The 18,435-nt window shown below is 41.7% G+C and overlaps 1 protein-coding gene across 1 annotated transcript in view; it reads left to right on the top strand.

Moving 5' to 3' along the window:
* The window catches only part of GBE1 (1,4-alpha-glucan branching enzyme 1), a 296,161-nt gene that overhangs the window by 150,674 nt on the left and 127,052 nt on the right, over nt 1-18,435 (top strand). Inside the window, exons 4-7 of the mRNA XM_065399789.1 lie at nt 2,643-2,768; nt 8,141-8,276; nt 16,463-16,553; nt 17,968-18,177. Coding sequence (XP_065255861.1) covers nt 2,643-2,768; nt 8,141-8,276; nt 16,463-16,553; nt 17,968-18,177 — 563 coding nt within the window. The remainder of the gene's footprint in view (nt 1-2,642; nt 2,769-8,140; nt 8,277-16,462; nt 16,554-17,967; nt 18,178-18,435) is intronic.

Below are 18,435 nucleotides of genomic sequence, written 5' to 3' on the forward strand. Positions count from 1 at the left end.
GATAGAAATATAAGGAATTTACTGGCCAAAATTATTAGATGCATACAAAGACTTTTGTGTGAAGAGACTAAAAAAAAAAAAAATTGGCCATCTTTCATCTCCTCTGTAACTAAAGGGGCTATTTAAAACAAAAACAAAAACAGACAAACAATGAATGGTATGGGAAAAGTAAGTGAGGTGCTTCATTTGCCTTTTCTTATAATACAAAAACAACCAGTGAAGACACTCAGTGAAACAGGAAGGCAACACATTTGAAACTAGAATACTTCCCCCCACACACACACACTGAGCTTGGCTAATGTGAACAACATGTATTGTCACAAGACAAATGTATTAGGATTAAGAAGAGGAGATTTATATGGATAATGAGAACATCCAGAGTTACATTGATTAGGATTAAATATCTATTTTTCATAGGGCCTGCTTCAGGGTATGCAAGTCACCCAACAACTGCAGGTGTGGTGAGGAAATTTTCTTTTGGCCAGGCTACTCCATCAGTGTGTGCTATAGAACTTCTTGCTCCTTTCTCCGAAGCATCTGGTAGTGGCTCTGCTGTTGGACCACTAATCCAGTCTGGAAATTCCTGTGTCACCATAGTTTGTTCCATCCTCAGCTAAATGTCTGTTTTCAAATTATCTGGCCTGTTTCACAGAATTGCGCTATGCCTCTGAACAAATGGGGACACCCTTAAAATGATCCTCCCATACCTGATCAACTATCCTTTGTTAGCCTCAGCTAATATTAAACCATTTCCATTTACTCACTTTGCTACTCTTTCAAGCCCTAATGGTCTTGAAGCACTATGGCACACCCGCAGCAGCAGTAACACAAACAGGTGGCAAGAATCTGGGAGCTGCAATCCCATTTAATTTTAGGAGCTCAACCTAATCCCTGGTGACTGACTGAGAGCCCAGTCAGTGTTTCTATTATCCTCCGACACCACCACACCCTGCTTTTTAATATGGTGATGAAATGGAACCTGCTTAACAACCTGTATCTCTGTGCAGGAATAGGGCTATGGTTGCTAGGCAGATCGCTCCTGAGGGCCTAAGAAGGACACCACCATAGATCAGGACATAACCACAGTATAGTCTTGGACTGGATGCCAACCTGGTCAGCCTTGGAAAAAGTTCATCATATGAGTTATCACTCTTTTACTCCATTGAAAGGTCTTAACCACCCTCCCACAACCATTGTCAAGATGGGTCCCAGCCAGAATCCTCCTAGAAAGATGTAGGAGCAAATTACTTAATTGCAAGCAAAATGCACATGTAAGTAAATAAATGCGTGTGTAAGATACAAAAGCAGGTGGAAAATGTTGACCTTCAGGCCACCGACCTCCTGCAATTTCAAGTAGTAGAGGAAAGGGTGTGGTTTTCCTATTTCATAGATGTCGACCTCTTGGTTTGAAAAATCACATGTTCCAAGACATCCTCAGAGACCTAGAACCTCTACAATATTGTTTCCATAGCCACCCCATTGCAGCATTACTCTTTCAGGAGCTCCTATTACTTTCCTGCTAATGCCTTGCTTAAATCCTACATCTGTGTCTCTTTAGGGAAGGTTTTAAAGGTCCAGAATGTAAAGTAGTTCACACAAATTACTCTTGACAACCTTAACTTGTGTGTTTTCATAGGGATGAAGCTGTAGGATGGGCACTGTCTTTGCATCCCCTCCACCTCTCCTTATCCCCAAAGTATGGGACAGCCAGGGAGTCTCCACTGTTTGTGCAAGATGTGGAGTGAAGGGTAACAGTGTTCTTCTGCCCTCTTCCTGTGACAGATTTGGTCCCTAAATAGCAGGTTTTCTTTTCCTTTTACCCTGTCTGTGGTAGGAACAGTCTCATGGGCTTGTGCTGTTCATAAGCAACTCTGATCTATATAATATCACTCCAACTTTCTTCGAAACTATAGAAGAGCTAGGAATCATTATTTAAAAGGAATTGATGATTGATCCAAAAAAATAGCTGATGGATTTTTATTGCTCATCAGCATTTTTAATGTTGTTGGTCTTTCTGTTTTTCTGTTTGTCTACAAATGGAGGAATGGGGGCCCACATGTAGCCCCTTTCTTGGGTGGGTGGGTGTGGAGTAGAGTATGGAGGGTACATAGCTCCTGGCATGAAAGAGGGGAAAGAAGAGGGCTACAAGGAGCCCCAGAAATAGAGGGAATTGAGAGGTGGCACAGAGAGAGCTGGTGGGGGGAATGGAGGAATGCAAGGAACCCTTGATGTGTGCAATGTGCTCTGCCTACAAAAGCTCAAACTGTGCAACCCCCTAGTTTCATTTTTTGTATTGTTAATCTTCTAATACAGGGTTTCCCACTAGATGTGTTCCTTTTTCTGTTCCATCTGCTGTGCTTAACTCATCTTTTCAAGTGATGATTGGGAAGCCCTGTCTTAGTAAAAAGCTGCATTTTTATATTATGTTAAAAGAAACAAGTATTATAGATTGCCACAGTTGGCTTCTAGTTTATAGGAAAGTCTGACTATTTTTTGTTAACACTGTTATGCTGTATGAGTTAATATGAGAATCTTTTCTCCTCTGAAGCTCCTGTCATTGAGAACAGACTTCGGTTTCTGTACGGGTGCTTGTGTACGTATGAAATTATAGTGATCTCTTATGTCTTCATTTTATTTTCTAGGTGGTGATCCGTAGTAAAAATGGAGAGATTCTCTACCGTATTTCACCTTGGGCAAAATATGTAGCACGCGTAGGTACCAATGTGAATTATGATTGGATACACTGGGAACCACCACTGCCATATCTAGTAAGGTTTATTTTATATTTCAAAAGCTTTTAAAAGTGCATGCAAGGCATGTTTTATGATGTGATTTCTGTCATGTCAGTTCTTTTTTTGGGGGGGGTAGGGTGCGTTCTAATTATAACGAGTTACTTTGCATATGGTGTATCAATATTATAGTAAAGTCTGAGAAGACAGTTCTGTTATAAGTGCCTATTTTAATGCACTTATCATTTTCTGAAAAAAAAAAAAAAAAAAAAAACCTTGAAATCTACTGGTCTGCACAGACTAAGCCCTAAAGCCATAGTAAGAAAAATGTGCTGCCATGCCCGCATGGACCTATCCCTTGCAGTTCAAAGGAATATGTGGGAGTGTACTGCTCGTTGAATACTGTTTTGCTGATCAATTTGCTCTTTAGTATTTTTTTTAAGTTTAATGTACTATTTTTGTCTTTTTGCTTTCGTTTTTTGCTATCTTGATTTCACTCAGTTATTCTCATAATTGATCAGTGTCTTTTTTTCCCAGTGTTGTCTTCAGTTTCTCTTCCCTGAGCCCCTTAAGTTCTGAAGAGTGTTGGATATTATATTTCTCCCCTAGCCTCTCTTCTTATCCTCTCTTCAGCAGCAGAATGAAATGAATCTAATTCTTTTCAGTATCTCTGCTGTCTGCAGGGTTCTGAATAGCTGTAGTGAAAACTAAAATGACTGGTCAGTTTTCACTTTGCTATGGTAAAGTGTGAACTTAGTAAGAAGAACACATGTAGGAAAGGGAGTATCAATTATTTCCGGCAGCAGTATCTTTGTTTTCAATCAATGAGGCAATCATCCCTTCTATTCCTACTCAGCTGGATGATATTAGGAGCTTCTGAGACTTCTTATGCTGCCTGGCAGACACCTTGGAAATTTGTGTGGAGATAGTGCAAGAAAAATCCCACAAATGACTAGATCGTCTGCCCTCCTCCATGCATGGTAGGCTTGCCACATCTGTCAATGAGGAGTTATTGGAACCAGTTAAGAAATTGTGGCAGATTCCAGCATCTGTACATCCACTTCTAAGTAAGCTGATACATGTTATAAAGTTCCCACAAAGAAATTTTTAAGGTTTCTGCATCTACTGAGTCTCAAAAGGCTGGTGGTGACAGCGGTGAATGAAAGATCCAAACAGTGATGGTCTCCAAATATGACACACGTGGAGAAGGACCCTACAAACTTGACTTTTTTGGCAGAAAAATCCATTCCCCAGAGAGTCTCCAGATGTGCATTTCAAATTATCAAGCTCTTCTGTTAAAATGCAACTATCTCACCTGGGAAAAGGGTGTCGCAATTCTTGTAAAAGCTCCCGTAGGAATACAGAGAGGAGCTAAAATCTGTAGTGCTCAAAGGACAGTTAATAGCCTTTAATAAGGGGGAGGGATAGCTCAGTGGTTTGGCCTGCTAAACTCAGGGTTGTGAGTTCAATCCTTGAGGGGGCCATTTAGGGATCTGGGGCAAAAATCTGACAGTACTTGGTCCTGCTGTGAAGGCAGCAGACTGGACTCAATGACCTTTCAAGGTCCCTTCCAGTTCTATGAGATAGGTATATCTCCATATAATAGCCCAAACATAACAACGGGCTGCTTCATCGCAGGGCTTCAGGGCTCCACTCTTGTGGAATACCCCAGGAGTCCAAAATCAACAGAGGACCTCCCATAGGTGCTATAGGAATAAAAACTATTCAATTTATTCATAAGTGATCTGGAGAAAGGGGTAAAAAGTGAGGTGGCAAAGTTTGCAGATGATACTAAACTGCTCAAAATACTTAAGACCAAAGCAGACTGTGAAGAACTTCAAAAAAATCTCACAAAACTAAGTGATTGGGCAACAAAATGGCAAATGAAATTTAATGTGGATAAATGTAAAGTAATGCACGTTGGAAAAAATAGCCCCAACTATACATACAATATGATGGGGGCTAATTTAGCTACAATGAATCAGGAAAAAAGATCTTGGAGTCATCGTAGATAGTTCTCTGAAGATGTCCACGCAGTGTGCAGACGTGGTCAAAAAAGCAAACAGGATGTTAGGAATCATTAAAAAGGGGATAGAGAATAAGAAGTAGAATTATATTATTGCCCTTATATAAATCGATGGTACGGCCACATCTTGAATACTGCGTATAGATGTGGTCTCCTCATCTCAAAAAAGATATACTGGCACTAGAAAAGGTTCAGAGAAGGACAACTAAAATTATTAGGGGTTTGGAACAGGTCCCATATGAGGAGAGATTAAAGAGGCTAGGACTTTTCAGCTTGGAAAAGAGGAGACTCGGGGGGGATATGATAGAGGTATATGAGTGATGTGGAGAAAGTAGATAAGGAAAAGTTATTTACTTATTCCCATAATGCAAGAACTAGGGGTCACCTGAAATTAATAGGCAGCAGGTTTAAAACAAATAAAAGGAAGTTCTTCTTCACATAGCGCACAGTCAACTTGTGGAACTCCTTACCTGAGGAGGTTGTGAAGGCTAGGACTATAACAGCGTTTAAAAGAGGACTGGATTAATTCATGGAGGTTAAGTCCATTAATGGCTATTAGCCAGGATGGGTAAGGAATGGTGTCCCTAGACTCTGTTTGTCAGAGTGTGGAGATGGATGGCAGGAGAGAGATCACTTGATCATTGCCTGTTAGGTTCACTTCCTCTGGGGCACCTGGCATTGGCCAATGTCGGTAGACAGGATACTGGGCTAGATGGACCTTTGGTCTGACCCAGTACGGCCATTCTTATGTTCTTATGAAGTTTGTGATCTATCAGTGTGCAAACAGTTGAAGGCCTTTAATCATTAAAGGATTTGAGAGCCACTCTCTGTCATTGAGCATATACTTGCCAGCACCAAGGAGGAAGCAGACCACATCCCAAAGCATCATCAGACTGAGGCTATCTACACCTTAGTACTGTCACCCACAGATAATGTTGGGACCACAATGGAAGGAGCCAAAGGCTCCCCTGCAGTTAGCCCTCTCCCACTGCATCCTTGGTGCATGCTACTTCACAGCAACAAGTTTGATTCGATCATCAAGAGCTAATCAGAACCATTTCAGGAGTTATACCCCTCTCCGTCCCCCACGCACACACACTTCGTGACCACTTTTTAAAAAAATTGTTGGGGTATCCTGGAACCAGATCACCTCAGACCACCGAGTCCTGGAAACTATTTTAAAAAGGGGTATTTTATCCAATTCCAGGCCCTTACTAGCCCTACCTTTCTTCCCTTTTCCTTTCCAGGGACCCCTCTTACAAGATATTGTTAAATCAATAATTAGATACCCTTTTGCAACTTGCAACTCCCATTACTTTTTATTCCCAAAGAATGGAGATTGGCATCTGATTATAGACTTTGATATCACAGCAGATTCATCCATAACTACAAGTTCAGGATGCTAACCGTGGCCTCAATTATTCCCTCATTAAATACTCAAGATGGATTTGTAGTTCTCAGCTTTGGGATGCTTCTTTCCATCTGTCCATATACCCATCGCAGAGAGAATACTTCAGTTTCATAGTGATGGACTTACTACCAATACATGGTCCTGCCCTTTAGTCTTTGCATGGCACCAACACGTATTCAGCAAGAGTGTAGCAGGCACAGCCCACTTAAGAACACATTACAGTCTGGTATATTCAAACCTGGACAACTGGCTGATCTGGGTAAAATTTTCCCAGCAGGTGATCAATGACCAGCTCGATTTACAATGTCTTACGGCTCTTTACCATATAGGGGCTCCAAATGAACAGGGGAAAATCCTCATTTTGCTAACCCAGACTACAGAATATATAGGAGCAATATTAGATCTGAGGTCAGCAAGAGCTTAACTACCACAGGAGAGGTTCCAGGCAATAGTAGGACTCATCAATCATCTGCAGGCTCACCCTGCAGATGCATCCTTCTTTGGTCACATGGCCTTCTGCACCCATGTCTCACAATATGCCAGACTTTACCTATGCTGTATACAGAGAAGTTGAAATCCATGTATCTATCCATAAAGCATCATATGAATATGATGGTGAAAGTCCTGCAAGAAGTCTTCTCACCACTAGGTTGGTGGAAGGATGCGTTCCACAACCTGCCATCCTTTCCTTCTACTACAAAGTCCTATACTACCTGTATTCTTTATTGATGAAGGAACTGATGAAGGAACTGTTGGGCCTACTCCACCATTCATGTCCGCAGGTGTGTGAGGAGGCCAGGGGAACATCTAGAGTGCAGTCGTGGCCCAAAGGACACTGATAGCCAAAACTCCAATCTTCCTCCCATGGGGCATATGTGGACAAGAAGTGGGATGTATGTGGAAAACTCATCTCAAAGAGCCAGAGTAAATAACTATTCTTTCCCCCCTTCTTTCCCTCTTTCCCCCCCACCCCACCCCACCCCCCCCTTTTTTTTTTTTTTTTTTTGGCCACTGAGTGCAGGAAAATATTTGTTGGGCTTTTTTCATCCCTCTTTCTCCACATTATTTCAAAACTTTTTCCAACTTGGAAAAGTTCAGCTGGCAAAAGGAAAATGAAATGCAGTGACTTTGCCACCCTGTAACCTTTTCCAAATTTGGAGAAATTTTGAAAAGATAGTATGGGGAAAAGTGTGTATTTGTGTGGGCGCTGGTGGTAGTGAAAACCTTGGATAAGAGTCCTTTTTGACATTGAATGCAATAGAATGAAAGGAAGGCATGGCAGGGGAGAGAGTGAATTTTTTTCCCAAGTTTGGAATTTAATCCCAATAAATTTCCTGGGGAAAAATCAACTTGGAATACAAACTCCTTACTTGATTTTTTTCCAGAGGCTTTTTGACCAACTCTAGTTGTCACATTTGAAAGGTGGTCTTTAGAACTGTACTTAATGAATGCTTATATTCTGTAAAACTTAGGTTCCCCAGCTGAGTGGAATTTTCTACCTGACATTGGCAAAGGAATTTTTATGTCCTGCACTAACCAGAAAAATGTGCTTTACTAAAAAAATAAAATAAAATCTTTTTGTCATTAAATTGAGCAGATCTGACTAAGAATACAATCAGCAGACCTGTTTTCTTTGTGCCGTTTTAAAGTCACTTTCACACAAAATCAGCACTTCAAGACATTTGCGCAATGAAGTCATTGAAGTACTGATTGTGAGGATGTCAAGTAAAGAGTGATCAATTTCTTTGATTTTTTTTTTTTTTTCAATCTTAATATTGGAGTAGGGTTTTTTTGTATTTACAATTTTAATTGCGTTAATCTAGCGGAAATACGTTGCATAACAATTCTCTTACCTGATTTTAAAATTAATATACTGGTTCTTTTTTCTCTTACTTGTGTAAACAGTGTGTTTATATAACAAGATTGACATTCTCAGATGCTATGCTTTAATGACAACCATTTTCTATTCAATAGCGCAAACATCCTCAACCAAAGAAACCAAAAAGCTTAAGAATTTATGAATCTCACGTGGGAATTGCTTCCCCAGAAGGGAAAGTTGCTTCTTATAAAAACTTTACATACAACATACTACCTAAAATAAAGGATCTCGGTAAGTAACATGCTTCTTGGTGCGATGTGTGTGGAGAGAAATTTGTAATACGTCTCTGCTCTTATTGGAAAAGATAATTGAGTGTCTGTGGGGGGGGGGGTTGTGTGTGAAGCTTAAATAATCTGTTTTCAGTTATTTGTAATGTACTAGCTACATTTTATTTTTCTATATATGTATATAGAAAAAATACAGTATCTAGTTTTAAGTTTGCTATGTGAAGTGTGACAATTTTAAAGTGATAATTTGAATGTTCTTCTTCGAGTGCTCCACTCTAGGTGACGATGCGCCGTTGATCTGAGATCTTCGGTAGCAGTGCCTGGTCAGGACGCACGCGCTCCGCTGGTGTCTCGCGGTCTCGTTAAAATCTGCCTGAGCGCTCGAGTCCCGTGCCCCCCTCAGTTCCTTCTCAACCATCCTCAGCTAAAGATAGGACTCGGGGCAGTGCTGATTCTCTTCCCTGGTCTCTCTAGGAAACAGTTGCAAAGAACATATGAACAGTTGTTAGTAACATCCCAGTTGTTTCCCTTCCTTTAGAATAGTTACATTGTTTAGTTACTTAGTTTAAAACAAAACATCAACAACAAAACTTTTACACTTCAGGCTTGTCTCCCGCTGAGACACACTCCCCTGCCATTTCTAATTCATAACGCCAGGGGCTTCAGGATTTAAGAAGTGTGTTTCCTGTCAGGACTCCATGCCAAGGTCTAATGGGCACTCACGCTGTGTGAAGTGCCTTGGCGAAACACACGCCCCCGCAAAGTGCCTCCACCATACGAGCCTCAAGACCAGGGTTCGTTGTGACAGGGACCTGCGGCTTAAAATGCTATGAATGGGGAAATCTCTACAGCCGCCTTTGGAGACGGGGAAAGTGAAACCCTCTCCTTCACACTCCCCGACCAGATCTGAACCAATTGGGAGCATGGCTTCACCCTCTCAGGAGCAGAGGCAAGAAGCGCAACAGTCTCTGAGGAGAGACTTTAACAAGGGTAAAGGGTCTCCCGTGAGATCCTTACCCTCTGTATTGACAGTACAGAAGGCAGGCGCCTCAGGCTGTCACAATGCCTCAGCCGCGGCTCCCGCGGAGCACAGAGGCAGGGACCCGATCTCCCGTAACTGGAAGGTCTCCTCGACACCGGTGTGCTTGGCACTGAAAACAGACGCAGTGCCGACAGCGCACTCTGTCCCGGCGCCGAAAAGAACGTCAGCACCAAGCCTGCCTGCAGCTCTGGTACTGGCAGCGGACCCCGTGCAGGGCAACTCCAAGCGACCCGTGGCACTGGAAAAACTCAGACTCGGTAATGTTCCTGAGCGCAGTTCATGCTCAACGCAGCCCAGGGAGCAGGAGCAACAGTTTCTCAGTCAATGTGACCTCTCAGTGACACCTGAGCCTAATTCCCCACTCCTGGATACACAGGGCTCACTTTTTGAACAGCCACTCTCTCCACCTGACCTGGCTACCTTTACTGACAGCGAACCTATTATGCAGCAGCAGATAGAGTTCTCCCCACCTGCTTCTCCTCCTCCACCAGAACCTTTTCCACCTCAGGTCATGGCTCACAACTACCAGCCTCAGTTTCCCTACTTCGCCCCCCATGGGAGGCGCCTGGGTTCTCCTACCCTATGCCTTGGCCTCAGTGGTACCTGTGGCCACCTCCTACTGCCACTCACCCTCAAGCCCCTTCAACCAAACCTCTACCTCCCTTCTGCGCCTCGATCTCCAGCTCCGTCTACTTCTAGAGCGCCTGAACCCCCCCCCCCAAGAACGTGAGCTATGGACCATATCCTGACTCACTGTCCCCTAACTCTCCATCAGCTCCAGACGGAATCCTCTTCCCTCTGCTTCCACAGAATGTGGACGACTGTAAACAATTTCAAGAACTTTTCAAGAGGGTGGCCCTCAACCAAGACATCCCCTTAGAAGAGGTTCAGGAGACACCTCAAAATCCTCCAACCCTCTGCGCCCTCAAGGATCGCACTCCCCATAAATGATGCACTCCTGAAACCAGTTGACACTGTCTGGCAGACTCCAGCCTCTTTCTTATCAACTTCCAAAAAGGCTGAACGTAAATACTATGTTCCCGCTAAGGATGCTGACTTCTTATTTTCTCATCCACAATCGAACTCTCTTGTTATAGATGCAGTTGCACAAAGGATGAAACAGCCACACTATTGACCTACCCCACAAGACAAGGACCTTAAATGCCTTGACGTCTTGGTTCGCAAGGTTTATACGTCCTCCACTTTACAATTCAGAATTGCGAACTATTCTGCCCTCCTTGCAAGCTGCGACTTCGATAATTACAATAAACTTTTGGAATTTGCCTCCTATATTCCAGAGGATAGGAGAGCAGATTTCAAGTCAGTCCTTCTTGAGGGCCAATTGATTTCAAGAATGGCCTTACAAGTATCTCTAGACACAGCGGACACAGCAGCCCGCACTATTGCATCTGCTGTGGTTATGCGCAGATCTGTATGGCTCTCTGCATCTGGCATCCCTAAATACCTGCAGACCAAAGTGGAGGACCTCCCCTTGGATAAAGATAAGCTCTTTTTTCCACAAAAACGAATGAAGTCCTTCACACCATGAAAGATTCTAGAGTGACACTGCGCACCCTGGGCATTCACCCATCCCTTCCCAGGAGACAACGATACCAACCTTATCAAAGACCATGCAAACAACAGTATTACCGGCCTCAACCCAGACCATACAATATAACCAGGAATCGCGCTAGACCTCCTAAGCACAGACAAAATGAAGCACAAGCAACTGCCTCCCACCCATTGGGAAATAAACAACAATTTTGAAGCGTCGGTCGAGGGTCTGCACGACCACCCCTTTATTCCACCACCTACTTGCCCATTTCACCTCCAGGGTTTCCAACATGCCTGGCAGCAGATTATGCAGGACCGTTGGGTCCTTGAAATAGTTCAGTCCGGTTACCCCACCTTTTATATCCTACCCTCCTACTCATACCCCTTCTCCATCCCTCTTCAGGGACCCTTCTCACGAGCGCTTACTTCGCGCAGAAGTGGCTCACCTTCCACAAGTAGGCGCAGTGAACCTGTGCTGACACAACCTTCAGGGAAAGGGTTCTACTCCATTACTTTCTGACCCAGAAAAAGCCCGGGGGATGGAGGCCTATACTAGACCTACGTCAACTGAACAAATTTGTGAGGATACAAAGATTCAAGATGGTCACAGTGGGCACAATAATACCTGCACTGGATCAAGGGGACTGGTTCACAGCCCTCGACCTACAGGACACTTATTTTCATATATCAATTCATCCAGCCCACAGACGCTTCCTACGATTCACAATCAGACACGACCATTTTCAATACAGAGTTCTTCCTTTCAGCCTCTCCACAGTGCCGAGAGTATTTTCCAAGACTCTAGCTGTAGTTGTGGCTCACCTCCACAAACATGGGATCATGCTGTTCTCCTACCTGGACGATTGCCTCATCAAGAGCAACTCCTATGGTAAGACGCTACAAGCTACCCATTTAGCCATCTCCCTCTTCCACAGCCTAGGCCTCCAAATAAATGTCCAAAAATCCACCCTGACACCTACACAGCAGATAGTTCATTGGAGCTCATCTGGACTCAATCCGAACCAGATTCTCACTCCCACATCACATTCCTAGCTATCATACAGCTCATATGCACGCTCTCTGTTCGTCCCAGGATACAGGCAAGAATTTGCCTACAGCTCCTTGGTCACATGGCAGCCACCACCTTGGTGGTCAAGTACGCCAGGCTACATATGAGATGTCTTCAGGGCTGGCTCAACTTCAACTTCAAACCCAACAGACACACCTTAGGTATGCTGCTAACTCCTCCAGCCAATGTTCTAGCTTCCCTACAATGGTGGACAAGACCAGAAAACCTCTGCACGGGCATAACCTTCCAGCAACGATCCCCAACGCTCGTACTCACCACGGACGCTTCCCTAATCGGTTGGGGAGCGCATCTAGAAGGACACAAGGCACAAGGCCACTGGTCCATGTCAGAGATGCTCCTACACATAAATTTCTTAGAGGTCAGAGCAGTGAGACGTGCTTGCCTTCACTTTCTTCTCCTCATAAAGAACAAATATATTTGGGTCCTAACAGACAATATAGCATGTATGTTCTACATCAACAGATGGGGAAGCCTGATCACATTCCCTATGCATGGAAGCCATCCGGCTATGGAATTGGTGCATACAACATCACATACAAATCATTGCTTCCTACCTACCTGGCTGCCACAACACTACTGCCGATGCACTCAGCAGGCACTTCTCTACAGAACACGAATGGGAACTGCACCCCACAATACTTCAACAGCTCTTCTCCCTCTGGGGCACCCCGTCAATAGATCTCTTTGCCACAACCCAGAATCGCAAATGTTGTCTATTTTGTGCCAGAGCAGAACTCAGGACTGCATCCCTAGGGAACGCGTTCCTCATCCCATGGAACACCTCTCTCCTGGATGCCTTCCCAGCAATCCCTCTGCTGCACAGGGTTGTTCGCAAGATCAGAGACGACAAGGCCCGGGTCATACTTATTGCCCCGGCTTGGCCGAGACAGATGTGGTATCCATACCTACTCCACATGTCCTCCCGTCATCCACGGACTGTCCCCAGCAGATCAGATCTGCATTCCCAGGACAACGGATGGGTTCTTCACCTCCGCTCCAGAAGCTCCACCTGACAGCATGTTTTCTTCATGGTTCCAAACCCACGAACTAGCTTGTTCTGAGCAAGTTTGATACGTCTGCTTGCACAATAGAAAAGATTCCACTCCTAAAACTTACTTGCAGAAGTGGAAACGTTTCTCCCAGTGGTGCTCACATAATCACTTAACACCCCATACGGTAACCCTCCCTAACATCCTAGACTACCTTCTAAAATTGAAACAGGATGGACTCTCACTCCGCTCCATCAAAGTACACCTGGCGGCACTTACCACCTTCCATGACTTGTTAGAAGGCTACTCGCTCTTTACCCACCCCAACATAAAACGATTTCTCACGGGCCTACAAAATATCAACCCGGAAATTTATCCAACGGCAGCTACATGGAATCTTAACCTCATTCTCCGTGGTCTCATGAAACCTCCATTCGAGCCCTTGGCTACCTCCTCTCTTCTTCATATGTCCACGAAGGTAGCTTTCTTAGTTGCAATAACGTCAGCATGGAGACTAGGAGAAATAAGTGCCCTGATGGCCTATCCTCCCTACCCAATCTTCTCCAAAGACAAAGTCACCCTGAGACCACATCCTAAGTTTCTCCCTAAGGTGGTGTCCGCCTTCCACCTTAACCAACCGATATACTTACCTACTTTCTATCCCAAACCTCACAAGACTCTGCACGAGGCAACTCTGCATACTCTCAACGTCAGGCGAGCAATCACCTGTTATTTAGACAGGGCTAAACCATTTCGTAAGTCCCCGCGACTCTTTGTCTCCATTACCGAAAGATCGAAAGGTACGGCTATCTCTAGGCATCACCTGTCCAAGTGGATCTCTGACTGCATCAGATCCTGTTACCGCATCCAAAATATTCAACCACCCGAAGGCATTAGAACTCATGCCACTCGAGCCATGTCAACATCCATTGCCTTCTTACATAACGTACCCATTCCTGACATCTGTAAAGCGGCTACATGGTCATCTGAACACACGTTTGCCAAACACTATGCCATCACGCAGGATACCACGGCAGACACCATAGTAGTCATACAGTACTCTCTACAGTACTCACTGCCACATCTCCAAAGTCCCACCAACCATAATGGGTACTGCTCCACTCCCCGCCCTCCTCCCCTCTACTTTGGAGTACTAGTATGATTTCTCCATGGTAGAGAAGGAACTGAGGGGGGCGTGGGACATGCGTGCTCGGGCAGATTCTAACGAGACCGTGAGACGCCAGCTTGAGCGCATGTGTCCCGACCAGGCACTGCTACCGAAGATCTCCGATCAATGGCATCTAGAGTGGAGCACCCACAGAGACACACATCTCGAAGAAGCTCAGTTACTGCAAGGTGAGTAACTTTCTCTTCTAGTATTACACAGCAATTAACATGAGCAGTTCTGTTTAGGAAAGAATTGTGGTATATTATTGTAACTGTATAGGCTGTAGATAAAATTGTTGGAATGATTATCTCAACAACAAAAAAGAACCAATTATTTATATTATTTTGTGCTTTAAGAGTCGTTGCACTTTGGCACATAAAAGATTACATGAGCACTTGCTAGCCATTACCCTACAATGATGATATGCCTTAATGTGTTTGGAATGGGAAATAACTATGCTAACTTTATTTAGTATCTATGGCAAGTGTTGGCATATTAATGGCAGCTAGTAAAACCAGATATGATGTCAAACACTAGATACGCACAGCGCTCATCCACATATTAACCAAACCAACCATAAATAAAATATGATTTATATTAAAGTCAGTGTTTTGACAAAAATGCCTTTCGTCATTCACTACAGTTAAGAGAACGAGGAGTACTTGTGGCACTTTGGAGACTAACACATTTATTTGAGCATAAGCAAATTTGTTAGTCTCTAAGGTGCCACAAGTACTCCTCGTTCTTTTTGCTGATACAGACTAACATGGCTACCACTCTGAAACCTGTCACTAAAGTTAAGCTGACTGCCAGAGTGAGTGAGTTTCTGTATTTGGGGACCGCTAACCATAACCAGCTAAAAATACAGATTTAACACTTAATCTTGTGGTTATGTTGTTTTTCTCTTGTAAACTAATTTCTTGCTTTCCAGGAGACTAATGTTTTCAATGGAAGTCTGAAAGCATGCAACTCTGCCTACAGATTTTTCGTTAGGGGGAGGAGGAATGTCATGGATACAATGTAAAATGGTTTCAGACTTCAAAATAACAATAATATAAATGTATGAACAATATCAATCATTTACGGGTATGCCTGATTTAAATTTTATCTACCTGTTTGTAGCCAGACCTAATTAAGGATTTGTTATTTTTAATAATTTTCTTAAGGGGCACTCTTTTTTTGTCAGAATGCTGAAATATTAAAAGTGTGAAGAAATATATACATGGCAAACAACAAGATAAATAGTAAGCAAATAAAATGATAATCATTTGACATAATTTGTACTGTGTATTTACAAAAATGCTGTGGGTAACCATGCAACAATCCTCAATTATAAAATGGCTATATACCTTAGACAAATTGGTAAGCTAATGTCAGCCCATTTTTTTTATAGTAACTATAATGACGTTGAGGGCAAAAATAAGCGTGACATCACAGATAAATAAACAGGATAAAGTTAGACTGAAGCATAGGCTAAATAATATGCTGAAGATTTGAGTTTAAAACTAATACTAAAGAGAAACTGTGGTCTCGACAGACTTTTCAAATAGACCTGAAGGTTATCACTTGCTGATAGGGCATTTATTTGCTGATATTAGAGTTAGCTTAGATTCATAGATCTAGCAGAGATTTGTTTTAAGTATGACAGTTTCATCATTAAAATATAATTTTTCCCTTTAGTTTTTCTTCATTTAATATCCTAGCGAAACACGTTTGGGTTGAATAAGGGACCAAAAAAAAAAGTTTTTCTTGGTTCTCAGCTGCTTCAGTAAGCTCAAAGCAGAATTATACGGCTTTAATGTTTGTTCTTTTTGAAAGATTCCTTGAGGGAAACGAGTTTGGAAAGAAAATATGTAATGATTAAAGATAGAAATAAAATGTGTTTGAAATACTAAGAAAAATCTTGGTAAAGTGCAAGATATAGCACTATTAATCAGTTACTCTTAGTTTGCTTTCATGACAACACTGTAAATATCAAAAGTGCAGCTGAAGTTCAGGACATGCAGATTGGTGTCGTTAATATTCTGAAGTCAAATTAAGATTATATTTGCATATCATTTATTGCTTGTTCAAACTGATAGATTCAATATATCTATTCATATGTAGATCACCTGAGAAATTGATCTTCCCATTTTTGATGGGAAGGTCATACAAGTATAAAATGTTAAAATGGCGTTACTTTTAAGAAAGACTGAGTCTGTGCTTAATTATTAATTGGACATTAGAGATTTAGAACCAGATAAAATAAGGAAAGAGAAGCAGTTTAGATGTAATTAACTTTTCTAGTATATCAAATATGTGTATCAAATTATTGTTTAGACATGTAACTGTGGGATTTTTTTAACAGGATACAATTGTGTTCAGCTGATGGCTATTATGGAACATGCTTACTATGCCAGTTTTGGTTATCAAATCACAAGTTTTTTTGCAGCATCAAGGTAGGTTTTTCTAAGGACTTATGCACACCTTTCACTTTTTTCTGTGGCTGGTGAAATAGTATTTAAATTTAGGCAAATAGCACACTGTAAGAATTCTGGCATCATATCCAGACTTCACTTTGTATTGAGTTTTTTTATCCTAATAAATCAAACCAGCTGTCTATAATTATCAAACAGCTGTCTAGAATTATCAGTTCTATATGAAATTTTAATATAGTGGACAGTATAATAGAAAGATCATGAGAAATGTTAATTGGCAAAGCATTTTGATCCCAGCTTCTGAACTTTAGGACCTCAGCTTTGTTTTTTTATCCATAGACTGTTGTGCAAAATTGAGAATTAGCACAAATGATGTCCAGCATGTTGTGTTGTGGTAAATAAAAGTATCTTTATGGTGCTTGTTCATAATAGGTATTGCCTAATTGTTTTGCTTTACAAAAAGGGTAGTCATGTAATGAAATGACAAGTTGCATATCCTGTAAGAATTAAATTTATTGCATACTCATAGCAGACTGTATTTAGATGGCTTTGAGGCCCATCAGTTTGTAGAAATAGGTGATGGTTAAAGATAAATTGTTCAAGAAAATGAAGGTAAATTTGAACGTTATTTTTAAGCTTCATCAAGAAGAAAAGTGACAAACTGAAAAACTTAGGAAGCTTTAATTGGTTTTAATTAGCTGAACAAACTGCGCATTGTATATTGACAGCCTTTGATGATTTAAATAAAAATAATTGAACTGTAATAATGGCACCAAGTAAGTAAAAGTCAGATAACTTGCAACAGGTGGCAAATTTTGGGCGGGGGTGTTATTTTCATTATTTCGTACTCATTTGAATCCATAGTAATTTGTTATGTATCACAGTACACTGATCGCTCACTGAATACCAAGTGGATTATTTAATTCTAATCATCTAGACATTTGTGAAGTTTGTATACTAAACAAGAAAATAGTTTACATTAAATATGAAAAGCACAGGTGCAAAGTGTGTTAAACTGCTTAAAAATAAGACTGAAAATTTGAATACTTTTCATAAACCAGTTTTATCCAAGACTAGTTTTTTTTTTTTTTCCCTGAAGTGAGTGGAGGAAAAAGCTCAAATTTGGGGGCAACCCATTTTTAAAAACTTTAAACATGCCTAAATTATTATTTATAATTTAGTCAGTATATAGTGTACTATTTTGTTTAAATGTCTTTATTGTCAGTTTGTATTGCACAATTGCTACTCCAACAGCGGGGAATTGTGACTATCTGAAGATCATTCATTCCCTCTACATAGGAGTTCCCTAGTAAATTACTTAAGCTTTTATCTATTAACTCTATGAATGTATAATTTTCTGCATAAACCGTATTCAGCCTTTTTAAAAAAAATTGAGGTTAGCTCTGCCTAATGCATTGTATTTTCATGCTTGCAGCCGTTATGGAACCCCAGATGATCTGAAGGAATTGATTGACATTGCCCACTCCTTGGGAATTACTGTTCTATTGGATGTTGTACACAGCCATGCATCAAATAACTCTGAGGATGGTCTGAACAAATTTGATGGTACAGATTCCTGCTTTTTCCATTCTGGTCCTAGAGGAACCCATAGTCTTTGGGACAGCAGACTTTTTGACTATTCAAAGTACGTACAAAACCAGTTCGATACTGTAAATATAACAAATCAACAGTTTGCATACATACAGTGTATTGTCTGCGGTCTAAGGGCTTGTCTACATGGGGAATTCACAGGGAAGTTAGTGCATAACAGCTATGGTGTGGACTCATGGTGCAATAGTTACTTCACACTAACTCCTAACTTTGAAAGTATGTAGTTTAAGTGAATCCAAAGTTGCTCTTAGTGTGGAATAAGAGTTAGTGCAGAATAGCTCTTGAGCAATAG

The sequence above is a fragment of the Emys orbicularis genome, chromosome 1, assembly GCF_028017835.1.
Source record: "Emys orbicularis isolate rEmyOrb1 chromosome 1, rEmyOrb1.hap1, whole genome shotgun sequence".
NCBI lineage: Eukaryota > Metazoa > Chordata > Testudines > Emydidae > Emys > Emys orbicularis.